We start from the raw sequence: 20,360 nt of genomic DNA, 5'->3' as shown, positions 1-20,360 counted from the left end.
ATAATATGAAAATTCTGCCTTGCATAAATATGTCGTTGTAAAAGGAAGTAAAACAAGAATAGCTAGTTTTGACACGCCGGGTTCTGTTAAATTTGTCCAGAAATCATTTATTGGCAGTTCCTTGTATTTTTGTTTTAAATCAGACTCATTAATTAAATCAATTAGATTTTCATAGTCACTTGCGCTGAAGCCTGCTGGCTTAGTTGTCACTGTAAATAGATTCAGAACCCAGGAATTGTCCTCACTGGATTTTGGAAAATATTGCAAAAAGGTTGATTGCAAGTCATGCAAGTGTTCTAAAATTACGTTAGATGCTTCTTCATTTATTTTAGAATTTATTTCAGTCAGAAATTCATGCAAGGCGGGAAAACAATCAAAATTATTCTGTTCAACTGTAGAAATCCAGAACTGCAACTTCCTATCAAAAGATGCAATTTTATCTCTTGTTTTAAAAATTGTAATATTCTTTCCTTGTAATGATAAGTTAATTTCATTGCACTTTGTAAAAATATCTGCCAGATATGCAAGACTCATCAACCATGAAGGATTTCTTAATAATTCAATAAAATTTTGTCCTAAATTATGCGACGTCAAGAAGACCATTAACTCACTTCGAAGTGCCAAAAAGCCTCAATAATGCTTCTCCTCTGGATATCTATCTCACTTCAGTATGTAATAAAAGTGGGTTATGTACATTACCCATTTCATCGCACAAAATTTTAAATAATATGGATTGACGTGGTCGAGATTTTACATAGTTGATAATTTTTACGGCTTCGTCCAAAATTGTCTTTAAATATGTAGGAATTCCTTTTGTTACTAGTGCTTGTCTATGCAAAACACAATGACTTTTGGTGGCTCTTGTAGCTACTTGCAGGATACGTGTTACAACTCCCTACCATTGCTTGAGCATCATCTGTACAAATATCAATACACTACTCCCAACCGATTTCCTGTTTTGTAATATAATTAATAATACAATTGAATATATCTTCTCTGGTAGTTTTTTCTTGTAGATATTCGCACATTAGTAAATCTTCTTCAATACTTTTATTAAATATGTAATGAACAAACACTAGTAATACAGCGAGTCCTGCGACATCTATAAATTCATCCGTTTGCAATGAATATTCACTGCAAAGTCTAAGTTCGATAAATTAGCTCTTTTTCTATGTCAGCAGAAAGATCTTTGATGCGCCGTGAAACAGTATTATTTGATAATTGTACTGCATCTATTTTTTAGCAATCTGCTCATTTAACATGCATAATACAATATCTTTCACTCAAGCCTTAATGAGCGTCTCACCAATTGTATGAGCTTCACCATGAAGTGCAATGCGGTAACTCATGCGAAAAGATGCTTCTGTTGCATTTTCAGTTGTAGCAATTGTAGCCATTTGAAGTTTAGATCTTTCTAGCGAGTCACCTCGTCTCTCAAAAAAAATGTATATCCTTTCCTTTGTAATCAGTGTGTGTTTCGTTTCGAAGTGCCTACGAAGTTTAGCTGGAGCCAAAGATCTGTTTACTAGTATTTTATTACATAAAACACACATTGCATCAGGAGCATGTGTATTGCCAATACACATAAATCCATAATTTAAATAACTCTCATGGCACTTCCATTTTGGTCTGTTATTAGATGACTCTTGTTCTTTAATATTAGCTTTTGAAGAAACCACAGTTTGCAATTCCATATCTTCTCCAATCATACGAATTGATGTGTCAGCAGAAGTACTTGCTCCTCCTTGTGTTAAAGTTCCTGTCTTTAAACAAGAATCCATGGGTATTTTTTCAATAACATTCAAATTCCAATATTTGTCAGAGCTATAATAAAGACAAATAGAATTGTGCTGTAAAGGTAACTTTAGTATGAAAAACAATAAGATTATAAATAAGAAATGTTTAATATAATATTAAACATTTCTTTAATATAAAATAATATAAAAGTAAATGAATGCTGCAAAATTGTAAAAAAAGACTGCAACACACAAAAGTAAATATGAATTGTAACAATACTTGTAAGAAAAGTACTAAACCGTATCAAATAATGTAAAAGCTAATAAGAATGATTTGATAAAATGTTCAGTAACAAAAATTAAACAGTTCGAAATAAATCAGTTATTAATTATTAAATTAGTTAAAAGGGTAAGAACAATTCTTTTTTAAAAGCTGCTTCGCCTACTCCCTATATACGGGAATAAAAAGGCGTTAGCTTATTTTTTTTTCCTGAGGGCCCGGTTCCAACAAATTTACTCGTAAATACCTTTCCAAATTTTTTTAAAGTTCATACATTAACATAAGTATTAATAATTAATTATGGCATAATCATAAAGAGTATTAGTACACTTATGCATACATGTTGACAAATATAAATTACATTTAAATTAGTTATAAATCACTGGACTAATGAAATCTCGTAGCATATCGTAGTATCATTAAATTAATTTGTGCTGATTTTCATTGACATATCCCATTCTGATCATCAAATATATTTATAATATTATTATAAATACTTACGAGTGAATGCAGACTTTTTTCCTGTGTACTGGTAGTTTTCTCCTCCTTTTGTACATCCTGGAGAGAGATTTTTGTAGACTTGAGGTGGATGATTCACTATCTGTTGCCTCACAAACACCTTCAATAAGAGATTTATTAATACCAAAATTAAACAAAGTGCCTTGGTCTCTTATTCATATTAGATTTTAACTCTGTATTCCTATTACTTTTAAAAAATCACGGCACTCCGGTTTCAGAACAAGCACTTACACACTGCAATACGAACTTGCGAAGAAAGTATTCAGTAGTAATAGATTTGAGAACCGGATACAGACTACCTTGATCTTCAATTTCAGTGCAAAATTTTTCTTTATACTTCCTTGCTGATTGGTCACTGACATTTGCAACACAGATGTTATTTCGTTCAGTTTTGAGAACACGCCGCCCATTGTTGTAATCGGCTTGCAGGCAATTTTTATGATCGGTCATGAACGGCAGTATTCTCTTTCCCGATTGTTGAAAGATTTCGATGTGTGAAAAATGATAACTCATGAATATTTCCATGTTTAAAAATATGCTGCTTGGTCACTGACATTTGCTACACAGATGTAATTTCCTTCAGTTTTGAGAATGGAGGATATGACACCAATTGTTGTAATGGGCTTGCAGGCAATTTTTATGCTATGTCATAAACAGCGGCATTCCTTTTCCCATATGTTAAAAGGTTTCGATGTGTGAAAATTAACGATACACTGATGTTATTAGGTGTTCTGTGTTTGAGGTTTTCAACATATTCACGAATATTATTCTCCTCAGAATATTTTTACTACAAAATATTTATTCATGAAAAATGCTTAGAAAACTAAAATGACAAATCCCAGAACTTCTCGCTGAATACCTATTCACCTTCTGCGGAACACTAGTGTTCCGTGGAACACAGTTTGAGAAACCCTGCTTTAGAGTGATAATGAAGATCCATACTTAATGTTTCCACATCAATTTGAAGCACATTGTGAAATTGGCAATGTCTTGGGTACCATAATGTTGATGAACATTGTATCTTTCCACTGATGAAATCGCAGTTGCACAAAGTAATTATTATTATTATTCAGGCCTCCATGGAGTCAAGAGACTCATCATGGGAGGTCCTCCTTAAGAAACACAAAGTCTATCATACCACTCCTTGACCGTTCTTGCTCTAACCGCTCTCTCAAGCAATGCATTCCACGATTCAACCACCCTCCGTGCAAAGAAACTTCTCCTCACCCTCTTGCTCACAGCTTCCTTTCGTAACTTCTGGGGATGGCCCTTTGTCATCGCTATTCACTGTTCCACCAAGTGAAAGAACTCCCCAGTGTCCACCCTGTAACTGCCTCTCAATAGTTTAAAAGTCTCAATCATATCACCTCTCCTTCTTCTATCCACCAAACTCTGTGGTCCACATTCCCTCAGCCGATCTTTGAAACTAACATTGTACAGTCCAGAAACCATCTTTGTTATCTGTCTCTGTACCCATTCCACAGTTAATTTATCCCCTTCAAATCCTGAGGACCAAATTTGAGAACAATAGTCTAAGTGTAGTCTGATCAGAGTCTTATACAATGGAATGATAACTCTTTTATCTCTGCAGGTCAGAGTCCTCAGTATTGCAGCAATCCTCTAGGTTACCTTCGCCACCTTTGCACTGTGCTCCCTGAATTTCAGTTTTCTATCAATTCTCACCCCCAGATCTCTTGTCTCTCCTACTTCCTCCAGTACAGCTCCTCCAATCGAGTATGCAACCTCCCATTGATGGATCCCAAACTTCAAGACTTGACATTTTGCTGCATTATACCGACCCCAATTCATTTGCCCATCTGTCTAGTTTATTGAAACAACTGAATATCCACTTGCAATCCATTGACAATGTCATTGATATAAAGGTTGAACAATATAGGTTCTCCAAGTACTAAGCCCTGTTGAACCCTACTTGTAACCTGCTTCCTTGATATTGCCCCACAATACACTCTCTGATACCTATCAGACAGCCAATCCTGAATCCAGTTGACTAATCCGACATCTAAACCCATGTGCTGTAAATATCAGATTATCATGTGGCACCCTGCCAAATGCCTTTGCAAAATCCAAAAAAATGGCAGTGCACACCTTTCCCTCATCAACTGCCCTTGTCATTTTATTATAAAAGGCAATTATGATTTGTTAAGGGGGGTGCTCTTAAGCAAGAGTACCCCTTAACAAATCCATGTTGATTCTCACAAATAACATTACCATCATCTGCCCAACGCTGTATATAGTCCATCACTAATTTCTCCAAGACCTTAACAACTACTGATGGCACACAAACTGGCCTATAATTAGACCCTTCCAGCTACCCTTATGCAGTGGCACTATCTTACCTTCTTTCCATTCCTTGAGTACCTTTCCCATAGCCAGACTTTCATTGAAAAGCCAGGTCAAAGGACTGTCAGTTCTTTAGTACATTCTCTCAAAACTCATGGTGAAATACTATCCAGTCCCACTGCTTTACTGACATCCAGAGTAGTCAGTATTTGACACACTCTCCTCTTGCGCCTCTAAACCTCGAACCTGCCCTATCCCTCTAATATTAAAACCTTCTTCTCCAGGATAAAAAATACTCCAATAAAGTGCTCATTGAACAACTCCACTATGTCCTCTGCATCAGTCACTCTATTCCCATTTTTATCCCACAATCATTTCTTCTCCTACTGGCCACATAGCTAAAAAATTCCCTAGGATTTTCTTTGGATCTTAGTGCCAATCTCTTCTCATATTCTAGTTGCGTCTTCCTCACCATACTAGTGTCTCTCCTGGCCTGAGTCTTATATGCTTCATGCATCCGCTCTCCACCCCTCTCCTTATATCTCTTCCATAATCTCTTTTTCACCTGCAGTTCCTGTTTGATATTGTTTGTCATCCACTTAGCATCAAATTGTGTCCACTTCTTCACGTGGAATACAGCTTACTATGATTAATTAGAGGAAGGATGAGTAAAATTATGCAGTTGAGTAAAATGAGTAAACCGATATATTCTTCTAGTCGGTTTTTCTATTTTGTAAGATTAAACCCAAGTTTCCAGAAGGAAAACTCTATAAGTTTTTGTAAAATCGTAAAGAGAGAATGTCTATCTGAAAAAAGACCTTTAACAGACTGAAAAAATATCATGTCCAGGGAAACAAGGAATTAGAGTGATGAGAAAGGAAGGTTGAGCCGGTGTGAAAACACAAGAGAATCAGGAATGGGGTGAGTGTGCACTATTTCTGAAGGTTCAGAATAAGGATGATGCTGTGGGATTGATTTATATAGAACCTTATTCTAAACCTCTTATCCACACACGGCACTAGTGTTCTATAGATCTTGTGGCCTTTTATGTGTGAATCAGATATTAAAAAAAAAAAAAAAATCAAAGGAACTCTCTTGAATTTTTCCTTTGACTAATTTCTACTCATAATACACTTTTGCTTTCTTTACCAATGAAGTCACTTGTCTTGCTTGTTCTTCTTAGAGAACAGTTTATTATCCTCATATTGTGCTGTATCCTTCATGCCTTCTTTTCCAGACTGCACACTTAACCTTTTTGTCATTTCACACCTATCTTATTTAACCTCCTAACCTTTGGAATACATTCAGACAATGCTATTGTTAAATAGCTCTTGTCAGCATTTATCTCCTTTCTGCTTAACTTCTCATACATGCTATAGTTCAAAGCTGTCTCCTAAGCTTTTCACAATCACCGGGTTTGTAGTTCCACATATATCATTTCCTCAGAGAGTCTTCATATGGCTAGCCACCACCCAAGTGATCACCTTAGGAGAAAGACTAGACACTCCACTTACAATTACATCCTCTGATTATATGACCTGATCTAAAGCTTTCATCCTTGTGAGTCCTCTGACTCTGTTAAATCCTGCCTGAGATAGTTGTCTCTAAAGAACTAAAGAAATTAATTTTCTTTATTCCCAGATGTCATCTTTTCATTTTAATCTATACTATCATAATTAAAATCAGTATAAATTGGAATAAGGAGATGACATCTGGGATCCTCTCTGCCCATACATTTCTTTGTCTCCACTCATATTCTCTAGTCTACAGTAATGTCCAACTAAATATCTCATTCTGTCAACCTTCACTTCACACAATACTCACTCAAAATGGATGCTACTATTTTGCCAACACATCTTTACCTTGTGTACTTAATCATCCATAATGGTATTCCCCACTTTTATTCCTGCCCTTCATCAGAAAAAAACATTATATCCTTTCATTTCTATTCCCATCAGGATATCATTCTCCTCCAGCAAAGTTTCGCTTGTTCTCGCAATTTTTGGATGAATCGATCAACTGGTGTGGCAGTTTTATATCCCTTATTTCTGATACTCTTGGCATCCATAAATAAGCATAGCAATTCATTTTTAGGTCTGTAATCCTACCCATGTCATCTCTTACTTGCCCCTGCTCACTCAGTTTTATCACTGCTTACCTAATATATCTTCCTGGTCTCAACTAATATTCTTCCATCCTAGACCATTCCCAACCCCAGTGGCATAGCAAGGGGGGGGGTGCAGAGAGGGCAGTCTGCCCCGGGCAGCACTTTGAACCTTTTTGAACTTTTGCAGTTAATTCTAAAATATAGTCTCGAGAACTCAGTTCCAAATACCGTAATACTACTGCGAATTTTCCTCACAATTACTGTAAGTGTTGCTAGTTGTGAGAAGAGTTTTTCTAAATAAAACTTGATTAAGAATTACCTACATTACTATGAAACAGACTTTGCCAATGTCATCGACGATTTTGCTAATAGAAAAGCAAGAAAAATAACATTTTAGAATGTTGAAATTAAAGTTTTACTTTAAAAATAGACATAGTGTTTTAATTTATTTCCCTATATGTTGTTTTGACATTTTGTAGTATTTTTGGTGTGTGCATTGAGAAGGGCGGCAACAGCTCTAGCTGCGCCACTGCCCAACCCACATTCATTACTACTTCCAGCATCAACTCGATTTTCATGATGTCTCACTGTCCACCCTACCCCTATCCCCTGTCCATATTCCTGTTCTTATTCTCACATCTCAGATCACTCTACTGTATGTTCATAAGCACTTCAGTCTCACATACTCCATCTCTTACTCTTTTACATTACATCTTACTTCCAATCTCTTGAATATCACTCAGTAAACTCTCTTCCAGCAATGATCTCTCCAGATTATTCACACCAAATCCATTTAAATGTAATTCATCCCTTTTATACAATTCCATCCATTCCTCAAATGCATATCACACATTAACAAACTTTTTTCTCCCACAGCTTTGCCAACATAACATTTGTGATTTTTGCATCTTAACTCATGACTGTCATACTTAGACACCTCTAAGGACTCTTCCTACCACACTATTACCCTTCACTCTCTTCAACAATATCATCCTGATATTAGTTCTCTCATTCTCCTTATGACCAATCATATCATTTGTTCCCATAACTACCAATAACTCTCTCACTTGTTTACTTTTAATATCCAAAGCATCAATCACAATATACTGCTCTTAAATCATTCATCATCTCTTTTTCTCTACTATCTTGCTTTCTAACCTTCGTATTCTCTTCATATTCAGAAAACATATAAACTCATCCCGGAAATGCCTCACTTTGTTTATAATCTTGGTCATCTAATTCTTAAGTCTTGCATTCTGGCAATTATATTCCCTTTTGTAGAAATCATTATTGCTTTTGTATCATCAGTTGTGCACCCTTTCATTCCCATAAAGGAGTCGAATTTACAATTAAGACAGGGTATATGTGGAATTACCGGGCTGGTAAGTATGACAAGCTTAGGTGTGTGCTTGGCTCAATGCCATGGCATGTAAAACTGCAAGGGCTGGATGTTGATGGTGCATGGGAGGTGGTCAAGAACTGTTTGCAGGAGGAAATGGTTGACTGTATACCAAGAGTCCGAATAATAAATCAGGTAGGGGTTAAATGGATGAATAACACTATTAAGCTTGAGCTGCAAAAAAAGAAACAATTGTGGAGGGAATTTAAGGAGAAGGGTGACCATCAGGTGCATGAACAGTATAAAGCTCAGGCCAGGATGGTAACAAGGGTGGTAAGAAAAGCAAAAGCAGATTACGAAAGGAAATTGGCCATGCAGGCTAAAGAGAATCCCAAACAGTTTTTTCAATATGTTGCAAGTAAAAGGAAAAATGCTCATGGTAGAATGATCTTAAAAAATGCTGAGGGTAGGGAGGTAACTGAATCAGTCGATGTTGTGGAATTACTGAGCGAGCACTTTGCAAGAGTATATCATCCAGGTGGTGGCTTTGCGGAAATGGAGGAACCAACAGCTTATACTGGAATTGTGATGAATGAGGTAGAGGTAACTAGTCTATTACAGAACCTCAATGTCAATACATCTGTGGGATTGGATGGTATACCAGCTCGTGTCGTACGTGAAGCGGCCAAAGAATTGTCAGTGCCCTTGACCATTATGTTTAATTTGAGCCTCAGGACTGGGTCAGTCCCAAGGGGGTGGAAAGAGGGGAAAATAGTTCCACTGCACAAAGGTGGTTCCAAGGCTGCTGTTGAAAATTACCGGCCAATCAGCATAACAGGAATCATTATCAAGGTCTTAGAGAAAATAGTCAAGAGGAAAATACAAGATTGGATAGAAGAAAATGGGATACTGTATCGGGGACAGCATGGTTTTGTGAAGGGTAGGTCATGCCTCAGTAACTTGCTCACGTATTATAACACAGTGACGGCTGAACTGGATAAGGGTAATGGGTTTACAGTGATTCTGCTGGACCTTGCTAAGGCCTTTGACAGGATACCACATGGAATTCTAATCAGTAAATTGCAGCATATGGGAATGGACATAGGGTTGGTGAGATGGATAGGAGGGTGGTTGACGGAGAGATATCAGAGAGTGGTTTACTCAGGAGTAGAGTCCACAAGACGGCCTGTGACTAGTGGTGTACCACAAGGATCTGTTCTTGGACCACTGCTGTTTAATTTGTTCATAAATGATATAGGAAAGGATCTGAGAGGAACAGTTCATTTGTTTGCGGATGATGCGAAGTTGGGTAGGGCAATAGTGAATGCAGATGACGTCAAAATTTTGCAGGATGATTTGGATAGATTGGAGGTCTGGGCTAGGGAGAATGGATGTCAATTTAATGTGGCAAAATGTAAGGTTATGCATTTTGGGGTGAAAAGATGGGAGGCAGTTTACTGCATTGGTGGAACCGTGCTCCAGGAAATTGATGAGGCACGAGATTTAGGAGTGTTGGTGGATAAGGAATTGAAATTTAGGGGACACATTGCAAAAGTGGCCAAATCAGCTCATCAAATCACTTGGTTGCTGAAGAATACGTTGACAAGCAGAGACAAGCAGGTTATTGTTCCTCTGTATCGAGCCTTGATAAGACCTCATCTCGACTACTGTGCTCAGATTTGGTCACCTAGGTTTCTTCTTGATGGGGAGGAGGTGGAGAGGATCCAGAGGCGAGTGACCAAGATGATAGCAGGTCTGTGGAATGAACCGTATGAGAACAGGTTGAGGATTTGTGGGTTGCAAAAATTGGTTGATAGGCGGAGGAGGGGAGATATGATTGAGACATTCAAATTACTGAAGGGTTTCTATAAAATTAATTCAGAAGATATTTTTGAGAACAGGGCTGGTTGTGGGAGGACTAGGGGACATCCATGGAAACTGGGCAAAAGTGTGGTTAGTAAAGGTGTTAGAGCTGGGTTCTTTACTTTTAGAGTAGTGAATGAGTGGAATGCGCTCCCTGAGTCTGTGGTGGATGCTGTGACAGTGAATGAGTTTAAGGCGAGGTATGATAGATACTGTATGAATGTCGAATAGTTGTGATGAAAATGATTTGGGGCCTCCCTCGATGAGTCTAATGACTCCCTGGAGTTGCCCGTAATAATAATAATAATAATAATAGTAATAATAATAATCATGCTTGCTTTTGATCTGTCAGTCATACTATCTTTCATTACTATGTAATCACACCTACACCCATATTCTCTTGACTCACTCATATTTCTGGCTAAATACCACTCACAATATCATTTACTGCCCTCTGACCTTTGTTTTACTCCATTCACTTCTTATTCACTACTCTCAATTTAATAACGTGTAATCCATCAAAATATGCAACTTTCTGCAGATCCATACTCTTTTCTTTTGTAACAAGGTGTAGATCTTCAAAGTCAGTCTCTCCACAAACTCATCCTTCACATATCCACATGCATACATATGTACCCACAACAACCAACCATCTTTGAGAAATCTATTTAGTAACTATTTGGTTACCAAGTAGTTTATAATGATATATATACGAGAGCTGTTCAATAAGTAATAAGACTAATTTTACTGTTGCAAAACCACTCATCACAATATTAATTTCTGTGGAATAAAGAAATGTTGCTGTCTGTATTAACAAAAGAGGTTGATAGATGGCGTATACGGGCTGATGTGCTAGAGTGTCACGTGACTAAACGCAAGCTTGTTTCGGCGCGCCTACGAGCCGTGACCAGTCGTCGAAATGGAAACATCCTTGGAACAGTGTTATGCGATTCAATTTTGTGTGCGTTTGCAAAAATCGGCATCGGACACTTTTAACATGATACATGAAGCTTTCCACGATGAAGCAATGTTGAGGGCAAGTGTTTTTCGCTGGCATAAAACTTTTATGGAAGGAAGGCAAAATGTGGAAGATCTTGAATGTGAGGGAAGACCTTTAACATCCATCACAGAGACAATGATCAACACAGCAGCGATTATCATCAAGGAGGATCGCAGAATTACAGTACGCCAGCTCCATGTTGTCCTGAATATTTCTGTGGGAAGTGTTCACTCAATCATGGCTGAACATTTGGGACTGAAACGTGTTTGCGCCCGATGGATTCCCAAACTCTTGACACCGGAGCAAATGCAGCATCGAGTGGATGTGTGCACAGAATGGAAAGAAAGACTGGAACAAGAAGGTGACAACTTCTTAAAATGCATCATTACAGCAGATGAAGCTTGGTTGTATCACTATGACCCTACAATGAAACAACAAAGCAGTGAATGTAAGCATCCGTCTTCGCCTACCCCCAAGAAAGCAAAAACTGTAAAATCGGCTGGTAAAGTTATGACCATAATGTTTTTTTGACTACGAAGGCATTGTTTACCAACACACTGTAGAACCCGGGAATACTGTAAACGGCTCATACTGTGCGGATGTTTTACGGACAATTTTTTTTTTATGGACAATTTACGGATGTTTTACATCCATTGCTGAAGAATGGCTTCTTACTGCACCACGATAATGCAAGGCCACATATTGCTGGTTGTGTAGTGGACGTTTTGCAGAAGAAAAACACAGATATCCTACCACACCCTCCATACAGTCCTGATCTCGCACCGTGCAATTTTTGGCTGTTTCCTCAGCTCAAGAAACCACTAAGAGGCGGTTTTAAAAGAACTCTCAAAAAACGGACTTTCACATGTGTTTAAGAAGTGGACGCAACGTTGGGACAAATGTAAATGATGAAGATTAAAGGTAATCTGTTTTCTGTATAAATATAGTCTTATAACTTATTGAACAGCCTACGTATATATATCTCGTGACAACTCTTGCATGTAGTCAACTTTAATTGGAATTCCAGCATGCATTCCTGTTTTAAACTGTACTTCGGTCTTTTATATTAGTTCTGTTGATGTAATTTTATTATGTCTCTGTTATTTTACATAAATCTTTGTCTTTGATACCTGAAGAAGTTGAATTTTGTTCAACGAAACTAGTAGTATCTCAGCATTAAACTTTATTCTTGGTATTATAGTCATTCAAACTAATTTTTTCATACCATTATCTACGCCAATACACACACACACACACACACACACACACGTGTGTGTGCGCGCGCGTGTGTGTTTGTGTGTAAACTATTATCTAATGACTGAATTCCAAGATTATAAGGAAACAAGTAAATTTAATATATATCCACACAACTAGTTTTGTCGGGATGCTGACTTCGTCAGGTGTGATAACATAAAAGTAAATAAAAGACTGTAAAAACATTGTAAAAATGTTTGAATTGGAGTCCGAGCTACAGATCTAGTGTTATGCACATGCAAGCGTATGAATATTGAATAGCAGAGCTATGAGAATCTGGCAAACTGTAACTGAGATTGCTGTTTATGTGGGAGGAGTCGAGGATTATTTCTTTTGATTCAAGGATACGACGTTCTAGTTCATGATAATATTTGTGTATGTTGGATGTTAAATTCTAGTCTATTTGATATTGGTGGCCTTCATCATTGGAGTTAACTGAGAACAAGATGTGGCTGGAGAGGGCACTGGCTCGGGTTCTGTTATATGAGATGTCTTTCTGGTGTTCTTCAAGACGGAGAAAGATAACTTTTCAGTCACACCTGATGAAGTCAGCATCCCAACAAAACTAGTTGTGTGGATATATTAAATTTACTTGTTTCCTTATAATCTCAGAGTTCACTCATTAGATAATAATTAACATGTCTAGAAACCGAGTCAATCTGCTTACTACTACTACTACTAATAATAATATATATATATATATATACATACATAAATACAATATACAAATGATATACACATATATATATATACACACACATAAATACAATATACAAATGGTATATACTAAACACCAATATACATCAGTATATACCAAATGATTCCAAACACATTTGCATTTTAAAAAGAATTTTACTGGAAAACAGCCATGATCTACACAAGTACTAGACACTGAACATAATGGATGCATACTTCATGCTTAAGTAAAAGGAAAAATACCTTCCAAATGGAAGTCCATATGGCATTAAAGCTTCCTTATATAAAACATCTTGTTTTTCACCACTATTTTGATGATTATCATAGTGCTCCTTCTCATTGAAAACAGATTTTGAAATATTTTGAATACAGAATGAATTCTGCATGGTTCACTAATAACAGAAATATCATGCATATTAAAATACAAGTAATTACAAAATATGATTTGCCATAAATCAGTATTTCTCACTCTTTGGGTTGCATTTACGAAATGAATTACAACCAAGATTGTAACATTTCATGTAGAATCATGGAATGTTACAGGTGGTCATGAAAAGGTTTAACCACCCTACCAGCCATGATGTGTTTAGACATCATTCAAAACATGAATGCAAAGTGCTCCATTGAAATAATATAGATATGAGGCATAAAATGGTTAATACATTTCATTCACCATAGCCAGAAGGATGGTTAAAGAAAAATATAAAATAATTTATAACAAATTTAAATGCAACTGGTTGCTCACTTATATTTAATCACTTGAAAAATTGCAAAATTATACAACATGTATTAACTGTAATAAATAAACACAGTATGACATTTGAAAGACACTTGGAATGTGACAGCCTAAAAAATAAATAATAATAATTATTATTACAAATAAATAAATAAAATATCATTCTATTTCATTACTATGTGATTGTACAACACATTTTGCATATTTCCCAGATACTGTTTGGTATGCTGGCCTGGTTTGCCAAGTGGTGTGGTTAGTGTATCCGCTCTCCAGCCAAAAGGGTGCAGGTTCGAATCTCACCGTGGGCATGAATGTTTGTGATTGTCTGTGAAAATACTAGAGGTGGTTAGGTATAGTTTCTGGAAAAATTCCCATGCTACTCCTCTTAAACATTATTATTATAATAATGGCTATTATAGCTTATTTTTGTTTAGGAGTGGCCCTTATTTTAAATACATTGACTATTATTACTCAATAAAGGGGTATATATATATTTTAGGGCATTATAGGTGAGTATAGAAGGCAATTATAGCAGAATAAAAGAGGTGGAAAAATTTTGTATATACCTTGTTTTGATTCCAGGATGTTTTCCAATTTCATGATCCTGCTTAAGGTTGTTTATAAGGGGGGGGGGGGGGAGGAAGGAGGAAGGGAGCGTGGGGTGTGTTTTGACGTATGAAAATAAATTTGGAAACCCAGGTTATGTATTAATAATATATATATAAATATATATATATATATTATTGTGTTTAGGGGTGCATTTTGTGGGGGGGGGGAGAGAAGGGGAAGGGTTTACTTATGTGGAAACTGGGACAGGGGAGGGGGTTAACGGGGTGCGGACCGTTTCAGTGGACTGACCATCGTCGGAACTTTTTCGGAATGAGCGTAGGGCTATGGTTAGCTCTACGCTCATTCCGATCATGAAATTGGAAGACATCCTGGAATTCAATTAATCCCAATTTAAAATAAGGGACAACAAAAACAGGCTATAATAGCCGTTATTATAATACTAGAGGTGGTTGTCGGTGGTATGCTGTTGGTGCAGATGAAGGTAGTTGCAGGTGGTAGATTGGAGATAATAGTAATAATAATAATAAAGGAAAGCATGAGAAGAAGATGCAGTAATAGTAATAAAATTTTTGATTATTCAGTTAACAAAACCAGCAGCTCCAAATTATTTCCAATAGTTGGCATTTCAGACCAAGCAGGGAAAATGTAATTATGATAATCCAAGGTACTGAGTAGAAACAAACCTCTAGCTTTTATTTTTTTATTTTGTGCCATCTCATATCATGAAATAATTGGAAAGGCATACAAAAAGCAATATTATATCACTACAATTCAAAAATACACAATGTTTGGAATGATTTTTGTGTATAGATTGGATGAAATAACAGAGACTGGATGAACATCTCCATTAATAGGAAAATCTGAAGAGAGAACACCTTTCACCATTACATATGGTGAATAACATGAGAGCAAACTGGCAAATCCAATTACAAAGGAAGAAAGACAGACCATAAGATAACAATTTACTAAGAAGCTCTCAATGCTACACCATATCAAATCCCTTGAAAATGTCAAGTGCAACAGCACAGGTTTTTTTCACCAAACCTTTCCATGGTACGTGTCCAAAGGTGAGTGCTGAAGGCTATAAGATCAGCTATGGATCCTGATTGGCAAAATCCTTTTTGGTGATCACTGATTACTTGACACTTCTCCAAAAGATGATGAAGTTGAATGCTGATAACCTTTTCCATTACTTTCAACAACATGAGATGACTGATTTCAACAGGTTAACAGACTGAAGGTAGACAATTATCACTTTTTTTGGGGGGGGAAGGGCAAGGGAGGGAATTTTCTCTATATAGACTTACTTCTGTGATGTAGGGTGGATGCCAGCTGAGTATAATATAGCGTATAGTTGATCAACAACAGGTATCAGTTCAGGAGCACACCTTTTGAGCAGAATGGTAGGATTTCATCAGGACTAAAAGCTTTTTGGTATCCAGTTGTTCAACATTTTCAGGTGTCTTTCCAGCCAAAGGCCATAGGAGACATGAAGGTCAAGGTTCCAAGTAAAGAAGCAGGTCTTGGTCATCTGTGCAGAAGATGGGTGAGAAGAATAATGTTAGGAGGTCAGGGTGACATTGCAATATTACCATCTGGGTGAAAAAGAGATGTAACTTCTCAAACTTAAATGTAGCTCAGTTAATTCAAGTGTCATAGGCTACATTGTAAGCTGTAAATAGAGTTTTTGTCTCAAGCCAAAATAAGTTTTCTTTTTGTGGACTGCCCCACCATACTTTTTGAAAAACCATGGCGTGAATATTGGGTGGCAACTTTATCTTGATCTAGAAATAGCAGTCTGACCATGGAAAGGAGGAATAATGTCAAAGGATGAGGTTGGAAATGGCTCGGGGGGGGGGGGGTGCATTCTATTATAGATGAAATTCTATTATACTTGGATGATGAGATTATGGTCCAAATTATTAAGAGGTGCAGTCCCCTCAATAATGCACTTGGAAGGAGAACTGGATAAAAGAAAAGATCAAGTGTGTTGGTGATTGGAAGGGATTGTCAAATATTCTGGTTGGAAAGTGAACAATATGCTTTAGATCACTGCTAAATAGAATATACTTCGGCTTCTCTTCCAGCTTGGTCAGTGGAAATGGAAAGAGGGAGACAGTGGACAGTCATCCAATAAGATAACTTTGCTGTTAGGAAATTTGGATTGCAGGAAATTATTATTATTATTATTTGACACCTCCAGGGAGTCCAAAGACTCATCGAGGGAGGGCGCCTGCTCTACAGCACTGTCTCCACCACTCAATCCACCAAATGACCGCAACTACTAATGCCATCTATTGCCGACCACCACTAGCTTTTCCACAGACAATCACAAACATCCATGTCCACGGCAGGATTCAAACCTGCAGCCTTTTGGCTGGACAGCGGATACACTAACCACTCGGCCAGCCAGGTCAAGCTTCAAACATAAGAAGTCAGACAGGTTAGAATGATTTTCAAAATCAGGAATGTGGTAAATACAGAAGATGAATGATAAATACGAGACAAGGAAATATTTTACACCACAGAAAGTCAAGATTAGGTATTCTCTAACAAGGAATATAGAATTGTACAAAAGCACAGGTACCATCATGTCCACTGAAAGAAATCATATAGAGTATGGTTTGGACAGTTAAGATTGGCTGTGCGAAACATTATAAAGATAGAGGTTTTAATTCTAAAGCATAAACTATGAGTACTATAACATGATCTATACTTTTGGAACTGTAACAGTTCCAACAGTATAGATACCTTGATGTGATGCTTTTCATGTAGGGCAGAGCTCTCTCCATACTACCATCCCACAAACAGACAAACTTGCCAGAAGGACACATCATGCAAATTATGGAAACAACTACCGTGTTAGAGTAAAACTTTAGTTTAATATAAACCAAAATAAACACACAATGTTTTGACCTTCACATTAAGGTCATCATCTGGAGTATATACATATATACAAAGAAACAAGCTGCACTACAATCTACATGGCATGCTAAAGTTACTGACCAACCGTTATAACTATTGGCCTAACCTCTGAGTCGAGTGTTTATTTTGATTTATATTAAACTAAAGTTTTACTCTAACACGGCAGTTGTTTCCATAATTTGCATGATGTATTCCAATCACCATGTAAGCATGAAGGAAAGGATCCTTACAAATTTTTGTAAGGATCCCAAATGTCCAACCAGAGTATATATACAGACTGATGTCCGTACATATGGTGTTGTTGTTGTGACAGAACAATCTGCACACAGTGTATTTCCTCTCTCTTCTGGTCCTTTCCAAATACCATTTGGTGCAGCCTCTGCTCACCTGTTTCCACCTCTCTCTCTGATACAAATGACATCATTGTTATAACAACACCTAAAGACAAAGCTCACATACTGGCAGGAGATGGTGGAGAAGAATGATGCCAAGATATCAGCTCCATTAGGCAAATCAACTCCTGACATACCAGAAAAGTGCAGAAACTGCACTGTTTTTCTGGTATTGTGAACATGCAATGGAGGGCAGTTCATGTTCCTGGTCTTCCAATAAAAAGACATTAGAAGAATCTTTAATAACATAAAAACTGGTCATAATTGTACTCAAAAGTTGTGCTGTAGTCTTATATCATCTCTATACTCGTTTAAACTCAGCTGACATTTATCTCAATATGCACAAGCCCATCATCAGTCCATTCCAGAAAGAAAAAAAAGTCTGTCATCAAACAACTGACCTCAAACTATCATCCCAACCTCAGTCTCTTAACCTACATTGCTCATATATGGACTCCTGCTTTGAAAAAAAATTGCAGAAACCTGTTCTGTTGTCTTGATATTTCCAAAGTAACAGACTAGCATCAAGGCCTGGTCAATAAAGTGCTGTCATTCTCTGGTCTCTCTTCCATCCTCTGTTATTGGATAGCCAAGTTTCCCTCTGGTCAGTTACAGTGTGTTATGATGGATGCAGGAGTACCTTAGGGCTCTGTTTCACTGCCTAACTGCTTTCTCTCACTGATCAAAACTCATCCTCAGAGTGTTGCTAATGTTAACACATATCATTCCTGCTACTCACATGCCAATCCCTTATAGTGCACAAATATTCCAAGCTTTAAAATACAACCGTGTGCCTTAAACAAAGATCTTTGTTTAAGGTATCATGACTATAAACAATTCATTGTTTATAGTCAATGCCACAAGTACCTTTAAAAATTACCTATCTAGCTTACTAGTTAGTCTCTTATCCAATCCCATTCCTTTCAATTAAGTTACTAGCTTCATTCCTCAAACTCATTGCATACATTCACAAATTGCACTCCTTTCTTTTCACACATTTCTGCTAACATTTCCTTGGCAACACATCAACTACTCATCTGGTCGATTGGTAGAGCCTCTGCTACTAATGGCTCACAAAATGTTAAGCAGGTTTGAGCGTGGTTAGTAGTTAGAAGGGAACCAATCGTTCGATGGTGTTGCCACATTCTCCCTCGATGAGTCTTTGGACTCCCTGGAGGTGTCACATAATAATAATAATAAAAATCTTTATTCCATTCTTTAATGGAGTAAACCTTGAATAACCAAATCACCAAACATAACCAGATTATTATTATTATTATTATTATTATTATTATCTGAACTCCAATCCGTGCCTTAAACTGATTCAATGTGTCTATATTCACAACACACTCAGGCAATGCATTCTGCTCACCAACTACTCTCCATGCAAAGACCTTCTCCTCTCTCCTCTGCTCACAACCTCCTTATGCAGTTTCCAGCAATGCCACTTGTTCTATCCCCTCCCCTCCCATTCTATGAAAAATCTCTTCCATGTCACAATCATATCCTCCCCCACTTCCTCCTATTCACAAGGCTTTGCAACTTACATTCTCTCAATCTGTCCTCATACTCCACATCCCAAAGACCACTGACCACCTTTGTGAATATTCTCTGGATCCTTTCCAACATATCCTCATCACCATGAAAACCTGGCAACCAAATCTGTGCACAATAATACATATGAGGCCTGATCAAGGTCTTATACAATGGCATCATAACCTCTCAATTTCTGCATGCCATTATCTGATGTGATGTCTTGACAACTTGTGCAATGTGGCCCCCGAATTTCAGGTCCTTGTCCACCATCACGCCTAGATCTCTCATCTCCTCTACTTCTTTAAAGTTTCTCCATCAATTGTATACTTTGCACCACATTGCTGCTTATCAAATTTCAAAACCTTACACTTTGCAACACTGAACTGACAGTTCCACTTACCTCCCCAATTTTGCATAATTTGCAAACAGCTGCATATCACCAGTTAGCCTCTTCTACTAATGGCTCAGTTAAGTAAGTTTGAGCGTGGTTAGTAGTTGGAAGGGGAACAATCGTTTGATGCTGTTTTCACACTCTCCCTCGATGAGTCTTTGGACTCCCTGGAGGTGTCAAATAATAATAATAAACCCATCCCAATATTATTAATAAACAAATTGAACAACAGTCCTAAAACTGACCTCTGCCTCACACCACTTAGTGACCTTCCTCTTTTGGGATATACACGTTGGATCGGTGACTGGCTGTCAGCCAGTCGCCAATCCAACTCAGAGCATGTTATCCAATCCTATCTGTTTCAATTTATTTAACAGCTTGTCATGTGGCAATCTAACAAAATCTTTTGCAAAATCCAAATACACTACTGTATATGCATCTCCCATGTCCAAGGTATATGTCACCTTGTTATAGTACATAAGTAAGTTCATAAAACATGATATCCCTTTAATCCATGCTGATAACCACAGAGAATACTGCTGTTATAAAGCCATTTCTGTATCCTACTTCTCATCAATCTCTCCAGTACCTTCACCACAACTCCAGATATACAGATTAGCCTAGTAACTTAATTTGAAGCTATAACCTTATCATGACCTTTATGCAGTGGAACAATTTTACCCTCCTTCACTCCCTTGGAATCTGTGCTGTTGTA

General features: G+C 37.3%; 1 protein-coding gene across 2 annotated transcripts in view; it reads right to left on the bottom strand.

The window, feature by feature from the left end:
• The window catches only part of LOC150099734 (uncharacterized), a 97,864-nt gene that overhangs the window by 61,023 nt on the left and 16,481 nt on the right, over nucleotides 1–20,360 (bottom strand). The window contains exons 1-2 of one of the 2 annotated variants that reach the window (XM_090404391.1): nucleotides 13,339–13,481; nucleotides 2,518–2,635 (exon numbers count right to left, since the gene is read on the bottom strand). In XM_090404391.1, the coding sequence (XP_090260517.1) occupies nucleotides 2,518–2,635; nucleotides 13,339–13,357 (137 nt within the window). In that variant the 5' untranslated portion in view covers nucleotides 13,358–13,481. Of the gene's footprint in view, nucleotides 1–2,517; nucleotides 2,636–13,338; nucleotides 13,488–20,360 lie in introns of those variants that run through there. The other variant, XM_090404390.1, reaches the window with a different exon arrangement.

The sequence above is a fragment of the Typopeltis vanoorti genome, chromosome 14, assembly GCF_054136105.1.
Source record: "Typopeltis vanoorti isolate ZY-2024b chromosome 14, IOZ_Tvanoo_1.0, whole genome shotgun sequence".
NCBI classification, from domain to species: Eukaryota; Metazoa; Arthropoda; class Arachnida; order Uropygi; family Thelyphonidae; genus Typopeltis; species Typopeltis vanoorti.
This window is presented reverse-complemented; position numbering and strand designations above follow the sequence as displayed.